The sequence below is a fragment of the Siphateles boraxobius genome, unplaced genomic scaffold (assembly GCF_051911475.1).
Source record: "Siphateles boraxobius isolate OS27281-9 unplaced genomic scaffold, OSU_SipBor_1 56, whole genome shotgun sequence".
Classification (NCBI taxonomy): domain Eukaryota; kingdom Metazoa; phylum Chordata; class Actinopteri; order Cypriniformes; family Leuciscidae; genus Siphateles; species Siphateles boraxobius.
In genome coordinates, this window is record NW_027509182.1 from 7,338,785 (window position 1) to 7,366,700 (window position 27,916).

Genomic DNA, 27,916 nt, shown 5'->3' on the forward strand with positions numbered 1-27,916 from the left:
AGTTTGGGAAGGTGCCTCTGCCCTCTTAGTACAATCATTACATACTGTAGCCTGTCTGCCTGCTCAAACCATAGGCTAAATGTTTTATTTCCAACTCACTTTCCAACTTAAAATAGTCCAGACACTCTGACATTTTTTTATATAATATTTGTTGCAAGTTTATATAGAGGTCTATCTTTTCCTGTGGATGAATATTTTGGTTTGGGCAGAGGTTTCTCAGAAGTTCTAGAGCTCACCATTCCTTTTTTGGGTGGAGTATCTCTTTAACTGGTTTACTGAAATGTAAACAAAAGCAAAAATAGATTTTGGATTGGGATTAGATCTGCATTAGTAGGTTTTATTGTTTTTTTTACTTCACTTATTCCCTAGTGATTCACCTCAGCCCTTAACAGTATGTGAGGCAAATTGTTATTTTCTCTACTTTTTTATTTATTTATTTTATTAGAAGTGCTATTATGGTCCTGTTGTATAGATGTCTTCTTTTAAGTTCAGTTTGGAATATTGATTTTAGGCCTATATTTCTTTCTTATTTCTTCTTGCTTCAACTAAAAGTTATGATTCACCCCCAAAAATGACTCACCATAATGTTTATGCTGTATGATTTATTTGCTAACACAAAAGGAGATGTTAAACAGAATGACAGAGAGACTGACATCCTGTCACTTTCATCTCCATCTCATTCATCACTGCATCTCGGATACATTGCAATCCATACAATAAAAGTAAGTTGTGATTGAGATGAGCGTTCCACAGAAGAAATAAACCAGCACAGTTTAGATCACCATTGGAGTAAGTAAAAGAAGAAATTGCTTTTATTGGGGGTTGAACTATCTCTTTAAGGAAAACATGACACAATTTACCCCACTCTGCTTTTTGGGTGTTGGTCATTTAAAAATAAACTTAAATATACATAAAGTAATCTTGCTTTATAAATGTCGCTTTCTCTTCAAAGCGTATTACACAATCAAATTCTGATTAAATAATCTGCGAATCTATATGTGGTGTAATCCAAGGAAGTGGCCTGCACTGTCTGTCTCATTGTCCTTCCTGCTCCGTGACTCATTGGCTTCCAGTTGCTACTGAGGTCGTGATGACCCAAAAGCCCCGCCTCCTCTGATCGCTGATTGGCTGATGACAAGTATCTTCACATAGACACCTCAAGACACGGCATTTTCACATCAAGTGATGTGATCGTACTAGAGACATGCAGCCTTTGTGCACAAATACTCTAGCTTTTTGGATGGCGAGGTAGAACGGTTTTAACTTACAGACAAGGGGTTGTTTTTTGTTTGTTATTTGGGTTATTAAGAGTGGGAAAATGCGCGGACGCGTGACAGGCCAAGCCATGGAGCTGTTGGGCAGCGGCGGCTCCAGGATCAGCGTGACCAGGCTCTTTCTATCCCCGTCAGCCAAAGCCTCCGCTCCGCAGTCGACCGGAGTAACGTTACACTGCATCGACAAAAGATTTCGATCTACATCGTCCATGTCCAGTTACTCTGAGCTGGCTCGGGAGCGGTCCAAAACCGTTACGTCTTTTTATAACCAGTCTGCCATCGACGCATCTGCCGAGAAGGTCAGTCACCATTTCCCGATGCTTTTGCATCAACTCTCGTCTCTTTAATCCCTCGATAATGGAGGTCGATACGCTTTGGTCTACATCCATGTTTTGGATAGCCTAATGAACCCACTTTTGACGGTTACTCGTGATGTCATCAAATTGTCCGAGAGCCTCAACTAACGTTAACGTGCTCTGCTTCTAGTTTTTGAGACGTTATAGCCTCAAATGTTTCATTTCAGTGGTAAAATTGGTAAGATAATATTTGCTACTGCCACATATGAGATTGCTGTAGTCATCCGGTGAAATGCCAATTAAGTTAGCTATTTAGCTGCTAATAATCTCTATCACATAGCCTACACTGCTTCGAGTAGCCATAAAAAGGAATGCCATATCCCCAAAATAATTGAACATAATAATTTAAATACATATATAATTGCGTGAAACTTAACTTTCTGAGACATTTTTACAATTATCAGGTAGTGACGATGTGAATTATTGGATGTGTGAAGTCAGTTAACAATAACCAGAATGTGTTCACCTACATTTTGTTTTCCGGGCAAAATGGTGATTTAATAATAACATTATTTGCTCTGCAATGTTTAAACGTTTTACTTTCCCCCCGTTGCCGTTGTTCAATAATACGCAAACTTAGACTGTCTTGATAGCTGGGAAACATCTTCGGTGTCAGCAGTTAAACAGCCATGAGGTCGACACACACCAAGGGCAGAAGGCTTCAAAAACCCACATCCATTTGACAAGTGCATTGTATTTGTTCTTACACTTGATTGCATGTTATAAAAAACATGCGTCTGAATGTCCATCATGGTCTAAGTCGTGCTGGTTTGCACGTTATGCTTATGTAAACTTGTCCTACTTTGAGCATCTCACTGGGACTGCGTTGGTGACTCAACAAAACCCAGTGTGATTACTGTGCTCTGCCACTGCTCTTTTTGTGCTAACAGGTTCATTATGTACATTTTCACAAGTTAATCAATTTAAAAACAATTGTATAGTTTACTCATAAATGGAGATTCTGTCATAATTTATTCACCCTCATGGAGCATTAAATGCATTAAACGACCATGTAGGAAAAGGAAGACTCATCATGGCCACATTCAAAGATGACAATGACAAGATTCATCAGGCTCAAATTGTTAAATGAATAGTTTGGAGGGAGCATGAAACATGTTTTAAACATCCAGGATATGCACACGATAGGACCATTTTAAACAATAAACTGACACAAAAACAAAAACATATCATTCAACATACAATAAAATTTGAACTATCCTCTTTCTCCACGCTTGTAAACAATGGGGTGGTACTACCGCCGACGTCCAGCTTTCAAAAACTTGCATTTTCAGGCCCTCAAAATGCTGTTGTTGTGTAAATGAGTGGCCAAAACGCTCAAAGTTTTCCATTTTTAGTTGAAAACGGTGTTGTGTAAACAGCCCCTTAGTCATCATATCCTATAAAATTAAATGGATTTAGACTAAATGATCATGTCTGAAAGAAATGCATCAGTTATTCATGAGAGTACGCAGCCACGTACATCATTAAATCAAGCACAGTTATATTTAAAGTAAATGCTATTTTTAACAGCAATGTTCTTTTTCCAGCCTTCTGTCAGACTGACACCAGCCACAATGCTGTATGTAGGGAAGTCTCCTGATGGACAACATGTCCTGGTAATTACACACTCCTGTCCACTCTCCTACATTTATCCCAACCCGCATTGGTGCTGGTCTTCTACAAAGTAATTTTCATTCTGTGTGTCATTTGATTCAATGCAGAGCAGTGCCAAGTATCTGCACAAAGAGCTGCCTGTCCGTATCGCACATCGCATTAAGGGCTTCCGCAGCCTGCCCTTCATTATCGGCTGCAACCCAACCATTCTCCAAGTGGTGAGTTCCCCTACGTCTCTAGTTTTTCTCTGTTATCATTCATTCTGTTGTGATGGGTAGAGTTACCGTCTCTCTTACAAGTTGGTTTGTTGGAGAAGCTCGACCCTTGATACTCTCAGAGGGCATGTAAGGTGATGAGGAGCTGGGGTCGGTTAACTCTGGCACAGTGTTAAGACCGAGAACTGAACTGACCATGTTCAATTCAATGTTCTGCAGTGACGCCTTGCTGTCTGCTTGAGTCCCTCAAACAGTGTGTATTGATTTGGGATGGATGGAAAGTGCTTTACCGATACATGCAGGGGGTTTATTTCGTGCATTGATAAGTCGGGTGAGGTCACATTGTGCAATCCAGCAGACCATGTAACTTTCCTCAGAAAAATTAACTTACCCTACCTTTCAAAAGTTTGATCTCAGCAAGATTTTTAAATAATTTACTACTTTTATTTATGCAAGGATGCATTAAATTGATCAAAAGTGACAGTGAAGGCATTTAAAATGTTGCTAGATATTTCTGTTTCAAATAAATGCTGTTCTTTGACAAATTTGGATGTTAAAAAGAATTAGGTCAACCGATTGATCGGTTTTGCCGATTAATCAGCACGATAACCATATTACCAAGAAACATATTAACAAATCAGAAACGTGTCCGATTTCAGTTAGTTTATTTTTGTCACTAATACATATTTTGTTATTTTGATTAGATAATCAAGTCTTCCAATTAGAAGCAAATAAAGTGAGAGTATACATATAATATACATTTGTCTAATTTCAATGCTATGGCCCTTTGTGTAGATATTTAAAGATGCCCGTCTTTAAGCCTGACATTTTAGATTTATATGAAATGGTAAGCCTTTACAATAAGAGTCCATTTGTAAAATTAACTAAGGTTAATAAAAGGATTAATTTGTTAATTTCAACATTTACTAATACATGTACATTTTAAAGTTGTATCTCTTTACATTAGTTAATGCACTAGGAACTAACATGAATGATCAAGGTATAATTCATATATTTATATTTAAAAATTACAGTAAATTTTCATGGTTCAGTACTGTTTTTTAATTTATATATATATACATAAAATCGACCTCTAAAAAGAATCACGGTTTCCCCAAAAAATGAAGAACATCACAGAAATAAATGACATTTTAAAATGTATTACAACAGAAAACAGTTATTGTAAATTGTTATAATATTTATCAAATTTTTGATCAAATAAATGCAGCCTTGGTGAAGATTTCTTTCCAATAGCAAAAAAAAAAATGTTTTGAATGTTAGTGTATCTTTCAGCACTCTTTCACTAAATAATTTTCTGTTGACTGGTATTTGATAACGTTCTGAAACCATGTTATTTTGAAGTCATGTCATCATGTGCTTTACTTCTGTAATTCTGTTCTTTATGTTGACTGTAAACTGGGCTGACTGACTGAATGGTTAGACACTCTCATGCTCTTTTTATAGTACAAACTCCAAATAAAATCGTGTTTTATTTGTTCATTGTATTATTCCAACATTCTGACTAGAGTTGGGGCCACTACCGCTAGTGAAAAGGCTTCTGTTTTCCCTTTTTCTAATTGAATTATGATATTTATTACAATATTATTAATATTGCTTTAATGACAGCAGAACTCAAGCTGCACAAACTCCACAAGTTTTTTTGTTTTTTTTTAAAATCCAGAATCATTAATTTCAGAATCAGAATATTTTCAGGTTTAGATTAGATTTCAGTGTGGACTTTTGGACACCACTATATGCTATGATACGATGTCCTGGTCTGTGAGCTGTTCCTCTCTTCAATACAAAAACATAATAACAAAAAGGACCATCACAGTCTATCCTCATTTTCATGGTCCAGTTACAAACAAAACATAAAGACAATCGGCAAGTAATAAGCCGAAAGAGGATACATGTCCCTCCCCTTTCTCCTCCTTGTTTACTTCCTTCTGCGAGTGGTCCTCCTCCTGTGAACTTTTACCCACATCTGCCTAAAGGGAGTCTCGTCTATAGCTTGTTTTGTTTTCTTTGAGGGAGATAAACTCACTAGGTTTGAGTATCGTTTGAATTTTAATAATTCTGATTCTGCTTATCAATTCCTAATTTGGATTCAAAGAAGGTTAAAAAAAAGAAACCTTTGATATCATTCACATTTATTCAAAGTCTTATTGCAAAGCATTTCATTGTAGCTGAATACCACGAACAAAAATCAACAGGCTAAAGAACACTTACACAAGGAACTTTTCTCTATGGTTTAAAAATACAACTAGCCTAACTAATATAAAATTCAAGCATTATTAAATAAAGTAAACACTCAATTAAAAAATGAACAAATTAGCATTTGCACAAATAAATACAACTTAACAAAGATATGATGAAGACAAACAAAGAAGCGATCAAGTGTTTTACGATTTTCAGGTATCACAAATTTTCTAAAATGGAACCGGTTCTCGATACCCAACCCTAGAACTCACCAGTTCAGTCCAGAGATGTTCAGAACATTTAAATCAGCAATCTTTAAACTTAAATACTGCTGTTTATTAATCAGTATTTTCCCTGTAGAAGTATTATTAACTCGCACTACCATTCAAAAGTTTGGGATCAGTAATATAAAAAAAGAAAAAGAAATCAATCCTTTTATTCAGCAGTTGGTCAAAAGAAACATGAGTGAATCATGTGACACTGAAGACTGGAATAGTGTTATTTTGTTATCATTGAGATACAGTTATAGTTCTTATTAATATTTTGAATTGTTGTTTATTTAATATTTTGAATTAGTTGAACTTGTACATCGTTAAACAATGAAAATTAGAAAAAAATGTTTTTTAGTTTCAAAGTCACCATATATCGCAACACAAAAATGCAACAGTATGTTTCATGGATATATTGTAGGAAGTTTTAGTGTCAGTGCTACATTAAACTACCATTATTAACTAATATGATGTTTAATAATGCAATGGGGGAATATTTGTGGGTCCTGATAATGCCAAATGTCTTATGTTACCAGTAAAAAGTGGCCAGCATTACCGGTGTTTTAAATGTATATAATCAGTGAATGAGTGCAAGCATATTCGTCTGAAATAATTCTGTATTTTCAGATTCAGAATTTTTAATTTTGTTCTGGTGTCACCACTGTCCTGTGCATTGCGTTACCAGCACCAAGTCCAAGCCTATTCATTTACGCCCTAAAATGTAAAATAAAATTCAGCATTTTAATCAACTTTTGATCATATGTCTTGGAGTATCGCAATAATATCGTGTTGTGAGTTCAGTATTGTAATATTTATCCAATCGTAACATGAGGGTATTGTTACACCCCCCTACTTCTCCATTAAGATCATTCAGAACCTTTGGCACGTTTATGTGTTTACAATCACTCCTCCTGTCGTCTTTTTGAAATTTGTTCCTCGAATTCATAGAAGAATGTAAGCCATGTGCTCATGAAGGGTTTGTGAGGGGCCAGGAATGGGGTTCAGGGAAGGATGAAGCACAAAGGCCTCTGTGAACACCAGCTCCAGGAAAGACCAAAGCACATTTGTTATCCATATTTTGTACTCATCCATTCTCTCTCTCTCTCTCTCTCTCTCTCTCTCTCTCTCTCTCTCTCTCTCCACAGCATGAGCTTTATATCAGGGCCTACCACATGCTGAGCGACTTCCCAGCTGTAAGTTCAAGTTGACCTCTTACAAAGCTTAAGCCTGTTTTATGCTTCTGCGTCGAATCGACGGCGTACCCCCGCAGACCCCTCTGCGTAGCCACGAACGCCTCCGCCGTAGCTCAACGTGCACCTCCAAAAAATAGTAACTACGCGTCGAGGCGACGCAGACCACAAGGGCTGTGATTGGTCAGATGCACCGCGATGCAACTCAACCTGACGGAGAACCATAAAACGGCCACGACGCCGTAGGAGCGACGGCGTAGCTACGCCGTGGAGTTGACGCAGAAGCATAATGAGGCCTTTAGTCAACCGTTGACCAACTTGCACATTTCTATAATTAATTCTGTAACCTGAGAACCCTGTGAGTTTAGTGTACTGATTCAGCTTTTGTGTGTGTGTGTGTGTGTGTGTGTGTGTGTGTGTGTGTGTGTGTGTGTGTGTGTGTGTGTGTGTGTGTGTGTGTGTGTGTGTGTGTGTGTGTGTGTGTGTGTGTGTGTGTGTGTGTGTGTGTGTGTGTGTGTGTGTGTGTGTGTGTGTGTGTGTGTGTGTGTGTGTGTGTGTGTGTGTGTGTGTGGGTGGGTGTGTGGGTGGGTGTGGGTGTGGGTATCGCCTCTCACCAGTGAAACATTAGTCTTCGTTGACTGACTCACTGAATATGTAGAATGCTGACTCATGAATGTCAAATGCAAGTTTATGGTCAATGCACAATATCTGCTAAATGGAAAACTGAAGGGATTACTCAAGTTATTTCAGTGGCTTGTACATTGAGTCAAAATTAAGTCATCCAAAATACAAAATTTTGAACTGTTGTGTTAATTTGTGGCATCTTTGTAAACGGTATATTGAAGGAGCTCTCTATTCTCTGAAATTCATTATCCAAACCATCCATTTCAAAAACTCAATTAATAAAACATTTTAATCATTTTTTGTAAGGAAATTTGTTGAAGTGCTTTCAAAGCATTTAAGTACAAATTTTAGATAAAAAGATCATGAGAAAAAAAATCATTAAAATGTGTGCAAGCATTTTCCTCTAGAGTAACTGGATCAGTTTATTAGTTTGGTTTGAAGCCACATAAGTGGAATATTAGTTGAGACAGGTCTCCACTCTCAGGGTTTATTTAGCCCTAATGGCTGTAAATTGTCTATTATATTTGGAAATAAATACCATTAATATTATTTTGCTAACATTTCCACCAATGTTTTTATCTTCAGATTAAAGACCAGGAGACTGAGGCTCGCTATAGCAAACTTGTAAAACAGCTTCTTGATGATCACAAAGATGTTGTCACCATGTTAGCTGAAGGATTCAGGGAATGTCGTAAACACATTTTGGTAAGATTTCCAAAACCTTTGTGTTTTGTTCACCCTCAGCAGAAGAATCTTACTGTAGGATCTTTCTGCCTGGTCCATATTATACAATAATATTGGTAATAATCAGTGAACCTCAGCTAACCTTTTTTTTTTTTTTTTTTTACAATGTTTGTTCAGGATGAGACTCTGGTTCGCAATTTCTTGGACACTACGTTGACGTCTCGTCTGGGCATTCGCATGTTGGCCACACACCACATTGCCCTGCATGAGGAGAACGTACGTCTCTTACTTATAATTATGGCACCTCATTTTAAGTTTTTTACTCAAGTCAAGTCCTAGTCACCTTTGTTAACCGGAAAATGATGCGTTTCGGCTGTTGTTCAGCTGAAGTCAGTTCATTGTTGATTCAGTTCTGTTGTAAAGATCATAAATTAATAAATTAGTTCATTTCATCCCTAAAGCAGTTCTGCAAAATATGATGTCATCGTCCAGCTCAGTTCTTATATAGCAGCGTAAGTACAGTTAAATCCCGATCAAGGACAGGAAGACTGTTCCAGAGTTAGGGTGCTAAAGAAAAGGATCTACAGCCTGCAGTTGATGTTGATAATTTGATAGACGTTTTTACTCTACGTATTATGGATGTTTCCGATAATTAGTAATGGATCTTAAAGTCGTTTGCATTAGACAAATTAAAATGTGCTGTGAACAGTATATTATCAGTAAGAGCAATGCAGTCTTCAACCGTTTGCCCAGTGACATAAGTGTCTCATACAGGCAGCCAAGTGGGCCAACAATATTTTTGCATGACCCACATGCACTAAATATACAAATGTACACTCACAGACATTTTTGCATGAGCTGTTATGCTGCGTTCACGGCATGTCGTAATTATGAGATGACAAGACGTGACATTTTACTCTGAGCTGTTCATGTCTTTGGACTCTGAATTATGTGTTCTATGGCTACACTTGTCAACAGTAAAATCAATCTGCAGATCATGAAATTCTGAGTTTACAAGTTGTAATTACAGTTCAGCGAGGATGTGGTCTCGTAATTACGGTAATTCCAACATGACACGAACACACCTTTAAGTTTGACTCAACAGCTATACTTTATAAATAAATAATACAATTGTAAGTTTGAAGCCATTATAAAATAGTACTTGGCAGAATTCTGTATTAATGATATAAGTTGTGGTGTTGCTTTATTTACTGTATTGATATCAGGCATAGTGTACGACATGCCATAATTTGCTCAATTGTCTAAATTGCTCCTGTTATAAACAAAGCTGAGTACAACATATATGTGCCCATCTGCTCCTGCCTGATTTTTTTTTTTTTAAATCACACTAGATATTTACAGTATAAACAGCATCTGTGTTGTAGCACTGTTTATTTATAGTCACCAAGCCCTATTATGGATGCTTACTATATGATTTTGTGTCTTGACAATTTTCTGTTTTCTCTGCTCTATTTCAGGCTGACTTTGTTGGCATTATATGCCGCCGCCTGTCACCTAAAAAGATCATCGAGAAGTGGGTTGACTTTGCTCGGTGAGTATGTCGCCCGTTCGTCTGTTTTCCATCCTGCCGTCTGTTTACATATGTGAGTGCTTAAGACTCGAGGACTGTTTTAAGAGGTTATTGAAAAGCTTTTTGTTCTGTTATCAGTGAAGTCAGCTCCATTTACAGCAGCTTGTGTGTGTGCGCGTGCTCTGTTTTCCCAAGAACAGGGTCAATGCCAAGATCTCATTTGTGATTTACCAAGATAAGTGTTAAAGGTCGCTGTCAAGCTACTGTCCAACATTTGCTGTGTAGGAGCAAAACGTGTATTTACTTTTTCTACATGAGTTTAATGTGTCAACAGTCCAGGAATGATTTGCAGTGCATGTAAAGACTTCTTTAACACTTTACTACGGTTATACATTTATAGAGGCATAATTTCAAGCTATTATTCCAAAGTTGAAAATGAGAGTAAACCAATTTACAATATTTTTTTTTATAGAAAGCTTAGTTTAATAAGTTTTTTTCTGGTGCATGTAGATATACAGTATGATATTGTAAAACTGAGCCAGCAGAAATAATCCTTATTGTTGACATTCAACTCTTGACGTTCAAAGTTTTCATAATAAAACTGAAACCAGAACTTGCGTTTTCATAATGTTGCTGCGCATTTCCTGAGGATGGCTGTATGAAACAACTCAAAAACTTTCTCACTGATGTCTTATGTTTGTAAATTGTTGGGGTCATGTCCCACCCGTCCCGCCAGCAAGTTAAACCTGCCTCGCATATTTTCCTCCTATAAATCTGTTGAGAAGAATCGGGTCACAATGCAGGCTGCGTACAGTATGTGGTCACATGTTTCATAATCGCACCCTGGAGGAAAGTGCAGTTGCTAAAGCTTACCATTATTTTACTTCTCTGCTGTTTTCCAACCAATTGCTTTATCCCAATTCACGTACTATCCCTCCTAAATAGTATTTGAAATTAGAATTAGCGTGTCCCCAAATCGTAGTATGCTGAAATGAGTATTACAATTATACCAGAATGGTTGTCCATTTCTGGTTAGAATTGCAGATCTGTGCACACTCTAACGGCTAATATTTCCCATAACCCATTGCACATTAGATGAGGATTCGATTAGAACTACAAACACTAATAAAAAGTGTTACAAACCACTAAAAACATGGCAGATGTTTGAAGTAAATAGATTTTGACTCATGATCAATCGTTTGATCATTAACTTTTAAATGGGTCATTATGCAAACACATGAGGAGAGTCTCTGCATGAAAGATCCACGACTGGCAGATCAATGTTATACTACATTTCCTTCTGTTATGGTAAAAAATGAAATGAACCTGAATGTGGAGGATTTTAACTGTGACGAGATGATGGTCAGGGCAGTTTAAACGGTGATAGGATGCACATGAATAAGCAACAGAGCTGTCCGTTAAAGACACAGTAATTTAAAGTACATAATTTTAGTGCCTAGTATAAGTAGGCGCATTGGGATCTTCAGAGAGGATTTTGAACTGAAATAATTATCTACTTTCATTATTAATTAGTTGTTGCAGTCTTATAAGAGTGAAGGTCAGGCTGCTCATGATTAACAGATGCTGCGTCCTGTTCCTCTCCACAGTGGGATGATCGAAGACCAGAACGAGACCAGCATTTACTGGCTATAAATGAGACGCTCTCATTAATTAGTGTCAATGTTATTTCTAAAATGGCTTTACATGAAATGGCAGGTATTCATTCAGTATATCCACAGCAGCACTTGCATAACCTGTTGAGGCAGAACCAGTAGCCTGTGCTTAGTTTTAACTGTATGCTATTTTGTTTTGATTTATTTACAATATCATGTTTAAAAACAACTGAATTCGTTTTTTTTAATGAATTTTAAAAACATTTTGATCAAAAAGCTTGTGATGAAATGTGTGAAATTGTTTTTTAGGGATTTTTTTTTTTTTTACAAGACTGACATTCTAATTGACATTTTATTTGTTGTTTGATTGAATGATAATACAGAATTAATAAGTGTTAGATTGAGTCTTCAGGTCAGAAATATTAGATCCGACGCCGGATCCTGTCAGAAGATATCCGTTTTATCTCCTATCTAAAACCTGTCAACAGCAAGTTGAGTTTTCTTTTGGGAACGAATGAAACGTGTCACAATATTCCACACTTTAATAATTTCCGTCCAAGGCATGTATGCAAAATAAAAAGGGTAATGCCTGGTTGAGTCGCGTTAGTAATGTTGAAACTCGCGGTTGCGTTTAGGGGTGTGACATTTCTGAAACGCACTCAAAATCACAACACACTGGTCCATCCGACCAATCAGAGCGCAGTGCGTTTTTTCATAGAGACAGGAACTAAAAGCGTTACTGACAGACTGGGAAGAGAGGTGCTGCAATGTTTTTTTTTTTTTTTTTGGAACATTCTGGCAAAATCAGGACTGTAAAAATAGGGCATAATTGGTCCCCTTTGACAGTCAACCTCTCAGGCTGATAGAAGACTGAGAAAGATGATCTGTTCAAACTTGACTGGTTGTGTAAATGTCTCGATGCCTCTGTTCCCTGCAGACGGCTCTGTGAGCATCAGTATGGGAATTCTCCACGTGTTCGCATCAACGGCCATGTGGCGGCCCGCTTTCCCTTCATCCCACTGCCTCTGGACTACATCCTGCCTGAGCTGCTGAAGAACGCCATGAGGTAACATTCCTGTCACATATAGGTCGACGACGACACATGACACACCTCTTGTTCTACTATGCTATCTTAACTATCTAATCCTGGTGTGACAGTCATATTTGCTGTTGATGCAATTGTATTATTTGGACTGTAGTAGGGGTGCACGATATATCAACTCAATATCGTTATCGCGTTGCCCGATATTATACCGAAAGTCTCGCGATAATTATTTGATATTTTGTTTGATGTGTCCCGTCCGACATGCACCTCTCGAAAAATACGCGTCGCTTGGTAGTTCCTGGTTCTCCTTCTCCATAAACAACATGAAAACAAGGAGAGGGTTAACGTTTCATACTTTCACAAAGTGGTCAGAAAGAATAGGGGAGACTCAATATGACGCTAGAGTCGCTACTCGCTCCAAAGCTAATCGCTGTCACTCTCTCACTTCTCCATCGCTCTACCACACAGTCCCCACACACACACACACTTGCCGGCTCGACGCACACACCATCGCATAAGTATAAACATCAGGCCACCTGGCCACTTCGTGCGTTTTCTCAGATCGGATAGCTATCTGATTTATCAAAACGATTCAATTTACACCTGGTCACATAAATGTGTTTTTGGAAACGGATTTAATCCGATCTTCAATTTCCGCGCTATATGCCGGTTTAATGGAGTTCACGTCACCGAAAGCAACAGTTATGAGCTGCATTTTATTGATCATCAGCTAAAATTTCAAAATCAAAGACCGCAATAAGAGAGAGCGACAACAGCCCTGGTAAGATCATTTTGTTTCTTTACTCTTAATGATGATGATTGTGTGTTAAGCGTCTGTGACTACTTTCACTTTGATTTGGTATAGTTTGCACGTTGGCTTGGTGAATAGATGCTCAGCTGTGGTGATGCTGAAGTAGCGTCGTCATATCTGACTATAACATGACATATAGCCTATAACACCCACTCACACGTTTATTTTTTAGCGTTTTTGGAAGGAGTAAAATCATCTTATGTGCTGTTTATTTCAACAACTAGATGCATTTACACTTGTCCAGTTTCGTCTGGAATGCGGCCCAGACCTCCTCCTGAAGTGGTTTGAGCGATCGGATTCAAACCCGGCTCGAATGCGTTTCGGAGGGCATTTACAATTACACCTGGTCTTTTCACAATCAGATAGCTTTCAGATTTGAGAAAACGCATGAAGTGGCCAGGTGTAAACAGCCCATACGGCGAAACCTCTACCTGTGAGTTTCCGGGGAAAGTGCAAATTGCCTTCTAAAGGTTACACGGTTGTTGATGGGCCCTGTTTCTCATGACATTTTCTTTTTACTTGTTTTATTTAGATTTATTTTTATTGTTTCAAACATGTTCTGTAGACTTGCTCTTTATTTATTGTTTTTTATACTGTAGTGTACATACAACTAGGGCTGCAGCTATCGATTCTTTTTGTAATCGATTAATCTAGCACTTAATCGATCGATTAATCGAGTAATCGGATATTTTGTGTGTGTGTGTTTTATTAACAGAATAGTTATATTAAACTTGTGTCCATTTCAGTTAAAGCTGTTATAAGTTATACTATAAGTTATATAGTATGCAAGTTATAAAGCTATCTCATATGTGAATTTCTCCTTTAAGATGTTATGGTATAACCACTCTAAGCATCTAAGCATATTTGTGTATTCTGGTAGTTTAACGCTGAAGAAGAGCTGTAACGTGACTTGTTGTTGAACACGCAGTAAAAGCTGACGCACTTTTTGTTCCGTGCGTTTTAACTGAAAAATGAGTACCCTGAATCTTTATTAAAAATCAACAGGCTGGGGACTTAATTTTTTTGTTGTTTGTAACTGTTCGGCAGACGTGAAATACCAACAAGGTCTCGCAAAGACTGCAATACAATATTTTTTCCTCCATCACGTCCCGGTGTGTACAGTGAATGCATGCTGAAATTATTGTTGCGTGGCTACATAAAAGTTTAGGGAATATGTGATGCATTGCTGCAATTGGTCTGACTGGTGTGTGTGTGTGTGTGTACTCTCTTGCAATTGAACGTGATAGTTACGTTTACTACTTAAAAATGTCATCAAATCATATCTAGTCAAACCGCATCACGACATCGCTACAAATACAGTATGGGATTAAAATCAGCGAACATCAATATGCTTAGACTACGTTACCTTGTTTCAGCGAGTTAAGTGTATTAAGTGAATTAAGTGTGTAATGATCCCACACTTTAGACAATTTCTGCCGTTTATTTACATATTTATTCTCCGCCATCGCGCCAACAAAATTCAAAATATATGCTTCCTGAACAGGTCCGTGTGAATAAACGGTCCGTGTGAAACAATCAAATCCCTGCGCCGCGCGTATACTGCGCGTCATAGGAATTTAACGAGGCTTCGAGGCAGAGTTTTTGCCTCGAGGAATTTTTGTAATCGAGTAACTCGAGTAACTCGAAGAATCGTTTCAGCCCTACATACAACCAGTACAACATGTCCTGTTCTATAGACATGGTTATTATTTATTTATTTATTTTATCCTGTACAACCAGTAAAACATGTCCTGTTCTGTAGACATGGTTATTATTTATTTTTTCATGTTGTACCTGTCCAATATGAGTGTAAGTTGAAAAACTTTGTGTTGTAAGAAAACTTGTTTTATTTGTTACGAATCTATTTTGATGCGTTTTCCCATAACTTTCGTAATTTTACATGTTTAAAAATATCAAAATTAATATCGATATCACAATATTCATTATCGATATCGCAATATCAGATTTTTTTCAATATCGTGCACCCCTAGACTGTAGCAAGGGTGGTTGTGGTTGTTGTCTTAGCAGCCACTCGTATAAACAACATTGAACCATTATTACTATAATGCAGGGAATTCTGTTGATGCATTAACTATGACCCAAATATATGTGTGAGCAATTTTGCCTGTCTGGCAGTGCACGAAGGAGTTGTGACCTTATGTGAACACAATAGCCTTTGGTGAAACGCCAGGAAAAACAAGTCATTTACATTTCAGGGATGTTGTGCAGGAAACCTGGAATTTGAAACTTTTCCTGGTTGTACTGGATTGTTGGGCGTTTGCTGTTCAATCTGGCGCAGTTATGGCATGGCTCATTGAGACCCACCAAATTGTCCAACACACTGAAGTTATGAAATGATCATTTAAATGAAAAAAGAGAAATCTAGTACTAAAGTGATACAAGTCTTTATCATACGATGCTTGTCTGCAAATATTTAAAAAAAAATCTTTCACAATATGGTGCCAGATATTATAAGTTAAGATAAAACTAAAACAAAATAATGTGTATATAATAACAGATTTTATATTTTATTATTATTATTATTATTAAGGAGACATTTAAGGATTATAAGAATGTTAAGGTTGCTTAAATGGTTTTGCATAATACATTTGTCTTTCTTTATTTCATCATAATTTATGATTATGCAGTGACATGACTGGTAATTAATTATATACAGTAGTGGCCAAAATTGATGTCTAGAGGGGATATTTGTTTTTTATGACCCAGGAAGTTTGATTAAATCGTCTAAATATGAGGAAAATGTTTTAAATACATTTAGATGTTTTAAATATGAAGGAAGGACAAAACGCTAAACTTGGTTAAGGGATATATCTAAATTATTTGGCCAAAAAAAAGCAAGCTACAGGTTTTATTTTAGTGCGCAAAAAGAAATGCAAAAACAAAACAAACTCACAGGAAACAGCATACATTAACCACAACATAATCAGTTAATAATATTTTTTTGGTTCTCTTTTGTTTTTGCATAATTTTACAAATCTTTAACACATTTTTAATAGTATTTGAAAAAACGGTGAAGATGTCAATTTTCCTAGACTGGACATCACTTTTGGCCACTACTGTGTACATATAAATCTTTCAAATTAAGGATTGTACTAGGATAATAATTCTAAAAAAAAATTATGAGGAATGTTAAGGTTATTTGAAAGGTTTTGCATAATAAATTATAGGGGTGGGGGAAAAAACGATTCTTAGATGCATCGCGATGCGGACGTGGACGATTCTGAATCGATTCAAAAATGTCAAATCGTTTTTCCAAAAAAAAAAATATGTAGCCTATTTATAATGACGTAATATTGACGGAACGCAAAAGACGGAACTCTGAAGCGTGGAAGTGCAGTGCCAAGACCGTCTGTCTGTGGCGTGTGCACATAACAGAGACGCGATGGCTGAGCGCGAAATCCAAACACCCTCCTCGTTAAAAGCTAGTTGTAAGCTTTGTAGAATAAAACTAAAATATTTCGGCATCACGACAAATATGAGAAGCCATATGACACGTTTCCACCCAGAGGAGGAAAAACACTCGGCTGTACCGGAGCCGTTTCTCTCTATGGCTCTGGGCTGTACCGGTGTTTAGACGATTTCTGCTTCCTTGTCGAAAAATGCTACCCATGCACGAATCGATCACAGATAATGTTGATTCATTCTCTATTGTTTCCATAATGGTGTAAATCTCACAATATTATGACATCGTTATTTCATTTTAATCAGGGTAAGTGTATGGGGAGCATATTCTGATATTTTAAATGAACTAGCAATTATCACATTTGATATAAGAAGTAAAAATGATATTATTATATGAAATAAAATTATAATAAAATTCGATGTTAAGAGTACAGTATTAATGTACTGTTTTTATTTTTAAAACGGTGTGTAAAGTAAAAATTATCATCAAATATTCATCTTTGACCTGTCAAAATTTCCTACAAGTCTCCACAGCAAGGATGCATAGATTTATGGGCGTGGTAAGCAGAAGAAAAAGGAGTCTGCACATGCGATGGTAGCATGAATCGTCAGAACACCTGTTGTTGTTATATTATTAATTTACTACAAGTATGCTGCTAGTTCAGGCACACATTTATTTTCCTGTTGGTTCTTTGCAATGTTAATAAAATATATTGTACGTTAATTCTTTATGGGTCTTTACTTTGTACTTTTAAAGCAAAGTATTATATTCACACACACACACACACACACAAAAAGAATCAGATAATCGATAATCGCTTTAGAATCGAATCGCAGGCCTCTGAATCGTAATCGAATCGTGAGGTGCCTAGAGATTTTTTTTTTTACTTTTTTTTTTTTTAGTCCAAAAAATTTCTTAAATCAAGATGCATTTACTAGATGAGTAAAATGCCATCGATATTTTCCGGGGAAATCAAAAGTAAGTTTTTGCTTAAACAAGCCAAATTTTCTGCCAATGGGATAAGAAAAATAATCGTGTTTCGATTTGATTCTTACCCCATTAGCAGATAATTTAGCTTTTTTTAAGCAACAACTCTTAATTTTGATTTATTATATTTTGGCATTTTTCTCATCTAGTAAATGCATCTTGATTTAAGAATTTTTAGATATTTGGACTGGAAACAAGACAAAAATACTAAGTAAGAGAATCTTTTTTTGCAGTGTGGTGTTAAACTCATTTTGAAGCGGCTTGATTGGTAATTATTGATTTAGTCGGTTATTTTGCTAATACTATCCTTTCAGACCTTCTAAACTTGTATTATTTGAGCTTGCTTGGACAAGAATCATTGCTCATTTTTTCACCTGCTGAATAATGAATAACTGGTTATAGTATACAATTACCACGTAACAGTGCCCTTGCAACCACTCAGGACACCCTAATAACCATATAGCCACGCACTAAATCCAACCACAGCACCCTATCTTTTTGGTATTGAGGTCTGCATGTGCAAACAACACCTTGAAAGCTGAATTTCCGGTTATGGGACCAATCCTAACACACACACACACACCCTCTCTGTGAATATTTTGCAATCTTAGCAACGTTCGCATAAGGTCACTCATCTGTTGTTACTGGTGTTGCTGACACTGGCTGCCGGCCAAGTTCAGTCCAAGTTCAATGTTACGATACAGGGTTTCTATGATAATCCAAAAAATCTTCAATTTAAACTTCTATATTTTACCATATATATCTCTATACCTGCATGACTATCAATGCGGAGCGGTCTGGAGGTCTACGGCTATAATTTTGTTTTATAATTTAACAAATGAGGGTAGAAACCTTAAATCCGAAACAGCCTCACGTTGTTGTCACAGATGTCAAAAAGAACATTTCGTCGTTTACCGCGAAAAATAAGTCTGACTCGTTCCTCTGGAACGATAAGTCTAAAACAATAAGAAAAATAAGTCTGACTCGTTCCTCCACTTTTAAAATTAAAAACAAAATGTTTGCATTTAACTCTTACAAAAGAAGTCTAGTACAGAGAAAACATTGCAGTGGCCACAAGATTTAAACCTAACAAAAAAAAAGGTTTATTAATCTTGTCTGTGCAAGCATGCATGTAAAGCCACTAAACTCTTGACTTTCACACAATAGGATTGAGTGTGGAATGGACTATTTGAATGGAATAATGAGAATTTCATTGCCTAGTTCTGTAAGACTACAACAAAAATTGGGAATTTTACTGTTTTTTACTTTTTCTTTTTGTACGGAAGTATTAATATTGTTCTTTAACAATAAATATTAGTAACTCTGCTTTTATGCTTTCACCAAATGACCTCCATTACAGTGCAGTACAGTACATTTGATTTGTGCTTCTTTTTACAAATCGAGAGACCTGTTTCTGATCTTGTTCTCATGGATCTTTACACTTGGGTCAGACTCCTTTTCAGACAGTCATTAGAGAACGGCATGTTCCTGGCAGAAGGGCAAGTCACAGTTGGTTTACAACAGTACAGAACAGTACATAGCAAGCATAATCACAGTACGTAATTGCTAGTAAACCCTTTGACGGGTACAATCGTTCTTACCGATGTGATTAGAACCTTCTGATCTCTTGACTTTCAAGAACGAACGTCAAGTAATATGTGACCCGTCACGGAAACCAGGGACACAAGTCGGCAGCACAACTTTCGAGCAAAATGAGAAAGAAGAGTTTTTTTTCAAAATTGGTGATTTTCAATTTTTTGGAGAATCTGTTAATTGAAATCACGAAGAAGCCTCTCCATGTTTGAGATAGCAGTATTGGTATATTTAAAAGCTTACATTTTGAGGTTGAAATCGGCTTGTTTTCGGAGATTCTAGTATGCAGTAGGGGCGTGGCGTGTCATTGTCTGTGTGTATTTCCATACTGAATAACCCGGCGCTTTTGCCCCCGCCCTCCAAGTCAACCACATGGCTACTTATTATGCTGTGCTCTGGCCAGCTCTCTCTGATATCAAAATTCAATGAAGATGGATGCCGCAAAGATTGTCGCAGACGAGATGAACCGTCTGGCAGTTACACCGAAAATGTTTTCGCCGCACTTCGTGGGCTCGGGAAACTGAACCGGAGGTATGGGCGCAGCGCGCTCGCCCTCAGTGCTTCAATACGGCGGCTCGGCTCGCTGACAGCGGTGGCTGGCTGTTTCATATGTGACGGAGAATCGAAATAGAGGATGCAGTTAAGACCTTTGCTGCTGCGATGAAGGCCTGCCGTGCGTGTTTCTGAAATGTAAGTTAAGCTTCATTTGCTCTTTAGTCGTTATTTAAGATGCTGAACCTGCTGATGATATAATGTGCTTGCGGACATTTCATTTGTGTGTGTATACGCACATAAGAAAGTGGTGTAAAGAGATTTGCAACAGTAATTTGAGGAGGTGAAATGTGATTATTTGGAAAATTGCAGAAATGACTGCTTAAAGAAAAATGCCAGCAGGCATTTGCCTCCTACATAAACTTTAATATTGTTGACATTTTGGGCACACGAGCGTTGCGTACTATTTGCGCTATATGTAGGCCTATGGCTTATTGGTCTTTGTTTGTTGTTGTTGGTTTTGCGTTATATGTATATGGCATATTGGTCTTTGTGTGTTGTTGCTGGTTTTGCGTTATACTGTATGTATATGGCATATTGGCCTTTGTGTGTTGTTGCTGGTTTTGCGTTATATGCAGGCTATATGGCATATTGGTCTTTGTGTGTTGTTGCTGGTTTTGCGTTATATGTATATGGCATATTGGTCTTTATGTGTTGTTGCTGGTTTCGCGTTATATGCAGGCTATATGGCATTATTGGTCTTTGTGTGTTGTTGCTGGTACGTTGCAAATAGAGGGGCAGCACAATTGTTTTTCGCCTAGTGCGGCAGAAGTGCACTCATTCGAAGTGTAAAAAAAGCTGTAAAGCACATGGAGGAGCTTTACAGGGGGTATGGCTTATCTAAATGAGATGTAAATGAGCCCTATTGTCACCCCCAGCAGCAGAGACAGGTGAGAACTGCACAATCTTTAGCTCGTTTTCTCCTCTTTGAGCTTTTTAAAGTGCCTACTTTAAAATGCCCACAACTTCTCCAAATATTATCAGATTTCCACATGTTACACATCGTTGGAAAGCTTGGATATTACACTCTCAGAATCTATGAATAACTCAAAATGCCCCAGAACCGACTTGTGTCCCTAGTTTCCGTGACTGGTCACATATATTCAAATCTGTGCATTGGCTGGCGCTGAGCCAGAGACGGATGTGTTCAGCGCTGTCATTTATCACAACTATTCAGTGTTTTCAACCACATAAGGTTTATTTTAGGTTTCAGACATTTAAATACACATAAGTACTAGCAAAACAATACTTTTATAGTTTGTAAAATACACACTGATGTCTATGGAAGCGGCAACAACAATCCTTTCAATTCTAAATTGATGACATGTTTGGGTACATGCATTGTGTAGGTAACTATAAAACTTACTCAATTCCTCTCACATTTCACCGGTCACTTTCATGTATTTCGGGAGAAGTGGATGAATTGACATGTTGTAAATCTGACAGATACAATTCTCACAGCTGTAAACATGGCGGCGTTCTTCCACGATGGGTTTCGCGTCACGGCATTTAAGGTGATGCGTTCTTATTGCATGTCCTGCACAAGGTGACCATTATTTAACTCAGGAGAGGTGACGTATTTTTGCCAGAGAAGGCAAATCTGGTCGTATTTCTGCAAAACAATTGCTGAAATTTAAAGCTAGTTTGTAGCATTCAAAGAATACAGTCTACTTTGCTGTTATTAGTACTGTAACTGTTATTTAATGTTAAATTATTATAGTTGGGTTAGGTGGCTTAGGTTTTATTGTGAATTTATCTAAATTTGTTGTTTTGTATTTACTTATATCCATTTAAGTATACTTCTAAACTTTTTATATATTAAATTTTAAGATTTTCTTTATTTTGTTTTTTTCAATAAAAAAGCTGGTATGTTAAGCTTTAATGTCAATTACCATCTTTTTTTTTTAAGTATAGATTTGGCACCGGTATCATAAAAAGCCCAAATGATACTCAACCCTATTCAGGACTAGCCTACAGCAAACAACGAACCAGACTATTTAAATGTTGAGCAAGTAATCTTAGATACTGATCTGGTCTGTAGTAGAGTATTACTATAGATGATTATGAATAAGTTAACAACAATTTCAATAGCACATTGAGTGGCTTTAAATCCAAGTTGTCATTACTCAGACATTTTCATTGGTCAACAAGAATGATTGCATCATTGGTCAACAAGAAAGATTGCATCCTCATATCACTGTCCATCAATCTACATTTCAGTAGATGTACATCAGCAGCAGTTTCAGGGTCAACTATTGTGGGGTTGAAAGAGAGCTTTCATAGTTATCAGATTATAACACAAGAACAAATCAATTGTTTAAATGAGATTACTCATGAAAGGTTTCTTTTTGATCCTCAGGGCCACCATGGAGAGTCACTTGGACACCCCTTACAATGTGCCTGATGTGGGGGTCACAATTGCCAACAATGACACTGACTTTATCATAAGGTGAGTCTGTAAACCGATTCTAATGCCATTGAACCACGTCACACAATCTGTATACATTAATGTATGAGGTTGCATAAACATGAGTTTTGAATAACAAAAAACATGTTCCAAACTGACCATTCACACAAAAACATCCAATCAAATTTGAATCTGATTTAAAAAGATTTATCAAATATAAAAAGCCTTTTAAAGGAGTTTTTGTGCTGTTTGGAGTTCAAAAGGAAAGAGATCTGAGTTAGGTGTTCTGAAATCTTGATTGTTGGCTGTGTGAACGAAGCTCTAGGCCGTGTGTCCACCAATGCGTTTTTAGCCAGCTGAAAACGATTCGTTGCTATGATACAGAATATCCGCAGGACAGTTTACTTGTAACTGATTTCGTAGATAATTTGTTTCATACTAAAAATTTATTTTTCATCCAATTTGTTCGGTTAGCTCAGCTGGTTGACGTTGTTGTACTTAAAGAATGTTGTGACAGTTGGTCGGTGTGGTTTTTGTCCCGCTCTTCCTCCACTGTGATTGCACGGCTGTGTAAAAAGTGGCAGTGATGAGCGCTGCGTTTTACCCAAAGGTGAACATTTTTCAACTCTCAGCGACCTGTAAAAAACGCCGAGCGCTTCAGCGTTAAATACACGCTCAGCGCCTCGTTACGCTCATGGCATTTAAAAAACGCGGCGCTCCCATTGAAAACAATTGGAATTATACGCCAGCTGCGTGAAAAAACGCTTTGGTGGACACACGGCCTAATACATTAACACTTAGGATTTTAGGTGTGGTTCTGCTTTGAACTCAGAAAAATGAAATTAACGCTTTTTCCTGGAAATGCTGAATAATTTGTTGAGACATTAGCATCCATAGTGAAGCATTTAGTTATCAAATATTTGCGTAGAGACCTCATCATGTGGAGTGCTGCCTTTATAACCATGTCCATTATCCCACTGTGCACACTCAGCAGTGCACTTAAAACCTCTATTGACACTGAGCAAATTTACCCATGGACAATGTTTATTTTACCATAAACTCGTTGTCTTATTGAAAGCATGAACCTCAATGCTTTGCACTGACTATGTTTCAGTGGCGTCTGAAATGAGGAAGCAAAGTCCTCTGTTTTTGGTCCAATGTAAATCCATGCGCCATTTGATGTGTACACAGTTTAGAAAGTTAAAGGCTTATGAAACATGATCATTTACCTTATGCCGGGTTCAGACTACACGATTTTGGCAGGATCCAAAAGGGAGCATTGAGGAATGAGGAAAGAACAAGACTCTTAACTTGGTTAAGGGGTTTATCTGAAAAAATTATTTGACAAAAAAATGAACAAACAGAAAAGAAAAAAAAACTCACAGTAAACAGCATACATGACCACAACATAATGACCACAAAATAATCCGTTATTATTATTTTGTTGGTTCTCTGTTTGCATGTGTTCATAATTTCTTTGTTTAAAAGCCTTGCCAAAAATTGGGCATGTTTTATTGCATTATCATAAATAAAATACTTGACTCTAAGCTCAACTATGCAATATGCATACAAATCTTCAACAAATTGTTAATAATATTTGAATAAAGGGTTATGTCAGTTTTCCTAGCCCGGGTATCTACCAGGTATCTCCCCCCTCCCAAAAAATACTTCCGAATGGTAGTATAGAGGTAATATTCTTAGTCTCATCAAGTGTAACTTTTTTTTGTTACTTCAAAAATATAACAAATATAGTTGTAGCTGATAGCCTTGTGGGCAGCGCTCTGATATGAATCGGTCAAGTCCCGACTCGATTACCAATCCTGATTCTCTTTCTCTTTCACTTCGCATCCTGGCAGTTCTCTCTACTTCCTGTCTCAAAAAAGGCAAAAAATAAATATGCATTTACTAGAACCACTAGAACAGCTCGCTCAGATCATTTCAAGCTCATTTTGATTCAGAAAGCTGTGATGTTCGAGTTGTTAACTCTATTAGTCCGTTCATCTCCACTAGTTTGACTCCCGATGGCTGATTTTCAGACTTGTTATAAAATATTTTTTCATACAAATTGTTTTAGGAACCATTTTTGCAAATGATGTATATGCATTACACAAGCAAATGAAACTGGAAACAAAGCAAAGTGATGTTGAACTGATTTTGCAGGATCTCCGACCGTGGTGGTGGCATTCCTCACAACATTCTGGATAAGGTGATGGATTACCACTTCAGCACAGCTGAACAGAGCACACAGGATCCTCGCATGAGCAACCTTTTCGACAGCATGACCAACAGCGGCCCCCAGTCCGGACCCATGCATGGGTAAGAGCAGATGCATCTAAATCTGTACCAAAACAAGCTGCTTTAAAGTGTTGCTGCTTTGTTTGATTTAGTCAATTATTGATGTGCTGTTTGGGATCATGTTTCTCTTTTGCATCTGCAAAATGCTTTTCACCTCTTCGCTTGTAAATATTTACATCTTGTCCACATGCGGCAGCTGACTTTGCAAGATTCCTTGCATTCTTGCAAGACGAGAGTAATAGCTAATGAGGTCTGCACATGATCCAGATTCAGCCAGTTCTTTCTGGATCTGTAAGTCTTTTGAGTATAGTGTCACACTGCCCTCTGAAGAACAGATCACAACTGTTAGGTGTGGGCGATATGATCAAAATCATATTACATGATATGAGATTTTATTTCACGATAATATATATCACAATATAGTAGGGGTGCGGGAACAACCGATTTGCATCGATTCACAAACATCGATTTTCTAAAGTGTCACACTTAGTTAACTTCGCAGCACTACTTGAAGCGTTAGTTCACACAGACATGCAAATTCTGTCAGTATTTACTCACCCTCATGTTGTTCCAACCCCGTAAGACTTTAGTTCATCTTCGGAACACGAATTAAGATATTTTTGATGAAATCTGAGAGCTGGATCACTCCTCCATAGGTTTCTATGTAATTTCATTCTGCCGGCCCAGAAAAGTTAGTAAAAACATCGTTAAAATAGTCCAAGTGACTACAGTGACTCAACCTTGAGTTTATCAAGCGACGAGAATACTTTTTGTTTGCAAAAATAACAACTTTATTCAACTATTTATTTTCTCCTGTGTGGGCCTCTTGACGCGAGTTCACGAGAGCGCCACGACGCTTGCGCGAGAACTGAGGAGATGACGCAGATGGGTCTCGATGTAGTGTTTAAAATGGTTCCAATTGCGCAACAATGCCGCAAAATGAATAGCTTACCTTCCACACTTTCCCATCAATTTATCGTGAGCGTCATCATCTCAGTTCTCGCGCAAGCGTCGTGGCGCTCTCGGGAACTCACGTCAGAGTTCAGGAGAGCGCTCAGGTGTGTCAGTCTGCACGTCTTGTTGAGAACGACTTATTGCGACTCATGCACATCCACTTCTTTACCTGTTACGTGGTTATATTTCCATTGTGTATAAATATATAGCAAAGTTAGTATTGATAGGCGCTTCATATCAATGTTAGGACTTATATCCTCATTCCGCCCAGCCCAACTGGTAGTCTTGTCTAATAAAAAGAGTTTGTTTTCCTGTTTAGTGTTGTTCGGTAATTAAGCTACGTTTAAGGTTTATTTGAGGTAACCGAAGAACATCTCAATAATGCCGCTCGTTTTCTCTTCCAGGTTTGGCTTTGGCCTGCCCACATCCCGAGCGTACGCCGAATACTTAGGAGGTTCTTTGGCCATCCAGTCGATGCAGGGCATCGGCACAGACGTCTACCTTCGCCTCCGGCACATTGATGGCAAAGGAGAAAGCTTCAGAGTTTGATGTCATGGTCTATTCATAGAGCTTGTGGTCAGTCGCCATGTTAGAGATATTAGGGGTATCCAGGACGTTCAACAGTTAGCCTTTCGCTCGTGTTACCCGTCCTCATTCACTGCATCACAATTTGCATCACTTTTTTAACAGATTATGGGTTTCATGCTCAGGATTCACATTGCATTTTGTTTGTCGTTCACTGTGATTTAAAAAAAAACGTTCAGCCTTAAGATTGCTAAGCGATTTCATGAATAAAATCCAGCATGTTACTGTCCAACGTGGGATGAGTCCTTACATTTCAGACTCTTGCAGAAGATGCTCTCCAGACAGCCATATCCTGGTTTCCTTCAGAAACATGAGTGAATTGCTTGAACTCTTTAAAGGCGCAGTGTGCACTCCAGCGGTGAACGCAAAACCTCAGCAAGGCTGTTAGTAATCTTCTATGAACTCTGACTAGAGGTCAACTGCCTTACGAAAAAGACTCAAAAATGTTGTTAGTCTTTCTTCACACCAGTCTGATGTTCAGTTTTGACATTTCATATTGACCACATGAGCTTTGGAGTTTGTTGTAGATTTCATGCTTGAAATGGTTTGCAAAAAATGTCTTTTAGGGTTAGCGTAGCGCAAAATATATTGGTTTTTGTTTTTATCTTGTCAATCTCTCCAGCAAACAGTGTTTATAGAGATGTTCATATTTGAATGGATGCTTTTACATTCTGCCTAGTTGCACGTGTGGTCTCTTGATGGGTTTTGTTAAGTTCATGTTCTAAAAGAATGGCAACATGTTTGAGACTGAGATTTTGTTTACCAGAATGGATTCGAAATTGTCCCCAAATTGAAATGCTAATCTAACGGTTTAGTTCACATAGTAAAAGTAATCCGTAACATATTTTGTCTTGTAATGTTGTGCCTGTGGTTTCTTTTCTGTCCTTTTTGAAATGACTTGCAAGAAAAGGAGCCTGTGTGTATTCTGCTCATCTGTTCTCAAGTGCTTCAGATTTGTTGCCCATGTTTGCCCTCTACTGGTGGAATTTGAAAAGTATTAACTTTGACTTTAAAAACATGGACATACCTATGATGATTTAGTGTAATGAATAATGTACAGTAGGTTTTGGGTGATTAAGAATGAAAATAACATGCACATATTAACATATTCCTTGTTTATATAAAAAGCCAAATTGTGGCATGATGCACCCAGAATGATATCTAGGATGAAATCATTTTATTGATTTTTTTCTTTTCCTTTTGATGTTGAGTTTGCATTTCATAGATGCCAAATACACATAGTTTTTGGGCATTATAAAATTATGGATGAGAACATTTGTCTTTTTCCTTTTCTCAGTTCTTTGTTGGTTAATATATATATATATATATTTTTTTTCATACATACAGGTGAAACTTGAAAAATTATAATATCGTGCAACAGTTCATGTATTTCAGTAATTAAAATTTAAAGGTGAAACTAATATTTTTAGAATATATAACTATATGCATGATTATACTTTTCAGTGGGCTGAATTTCTGTATTTAAATTTCTTTTTTTATTGATTTCATGTAATATTCTAATTTTATGAGATTTTGAATTTGGGGTTTTCATAAGCTGTAAGCTATTAAAATGATCCCTTTTGCACGATATTCAAATTTTTCGAGTTTCACCTGAATATATGTGTGCATATATACTGATAAAAAAAGTATTGTGAATTTTGACACGAGTGAACTTGACAAACTGACAAAGAAAA

General features: G+C 37.3%; 1 protein-coding gene across 1 annotated transcript; it reads left to right on the forward strand.

Moving 5' to 3' along the window:
* The first annotated feature begins 1,106 nt into the window (after positions 1 to 1,106).
* Positions 1,107 to 27,495, forward strand: bckdk (branched chain ketoacid dehydrogenase kinase). The gene is made up of 11 exons (XM_077206564.1): positions 1,107 to 1,573; positions 3,178 to 3,246; positions 3,352 to 3,462; positions 7,073 to 7,120; positions 8,327 to 8,446; positions 8,603 to 8,701; positions 9,904 to 9,977; positions 12,507 to 12,635; positions 22,341 to 22,430; positions 24,549 to 24,704; positions 26,042 to 27,495. The coding sequence occupies exons 1-11, from the start codon at positions 1,319 to 1,321 to the stop codon at positions 26,184 to 26,186; spliced, it is 1,296 nt and encodes a 431-aa protein (XP_077062679.1). The 5' UTR covers positions 1,107 to 1,318; the 3' UTR covers positions 26,187 to 27,495.
* The last annotated feature ends 421 nt before the right edge of the window (positions 27,496 to 27,916 follow it).

Bases quoted from the DNA above. Each gene is read 5' to 3' on its own strand.
- bckdk (XM_077206564.1), top strand. From the start codon at position 1,319: ATGCGCGGACGCGTGACAGGCCAAGCCATGGAGCTGTTGGGCAGCGGC. The intron at 9,978-12,506 runs GTGAGTATGTCG...TGTTCCCTGCAG, and splicing joins AAGTGGGTTGACTTTGCTCG to ACGGCTCTGTGAGCATCAGT. The intron at 22,431-24,548 runs GTGAGTCTGTAA...CTGATTTTGCAG, and splicing joins GACACTGACTTTATCATAAG to GATCTCCGACCGTGGTGGTG.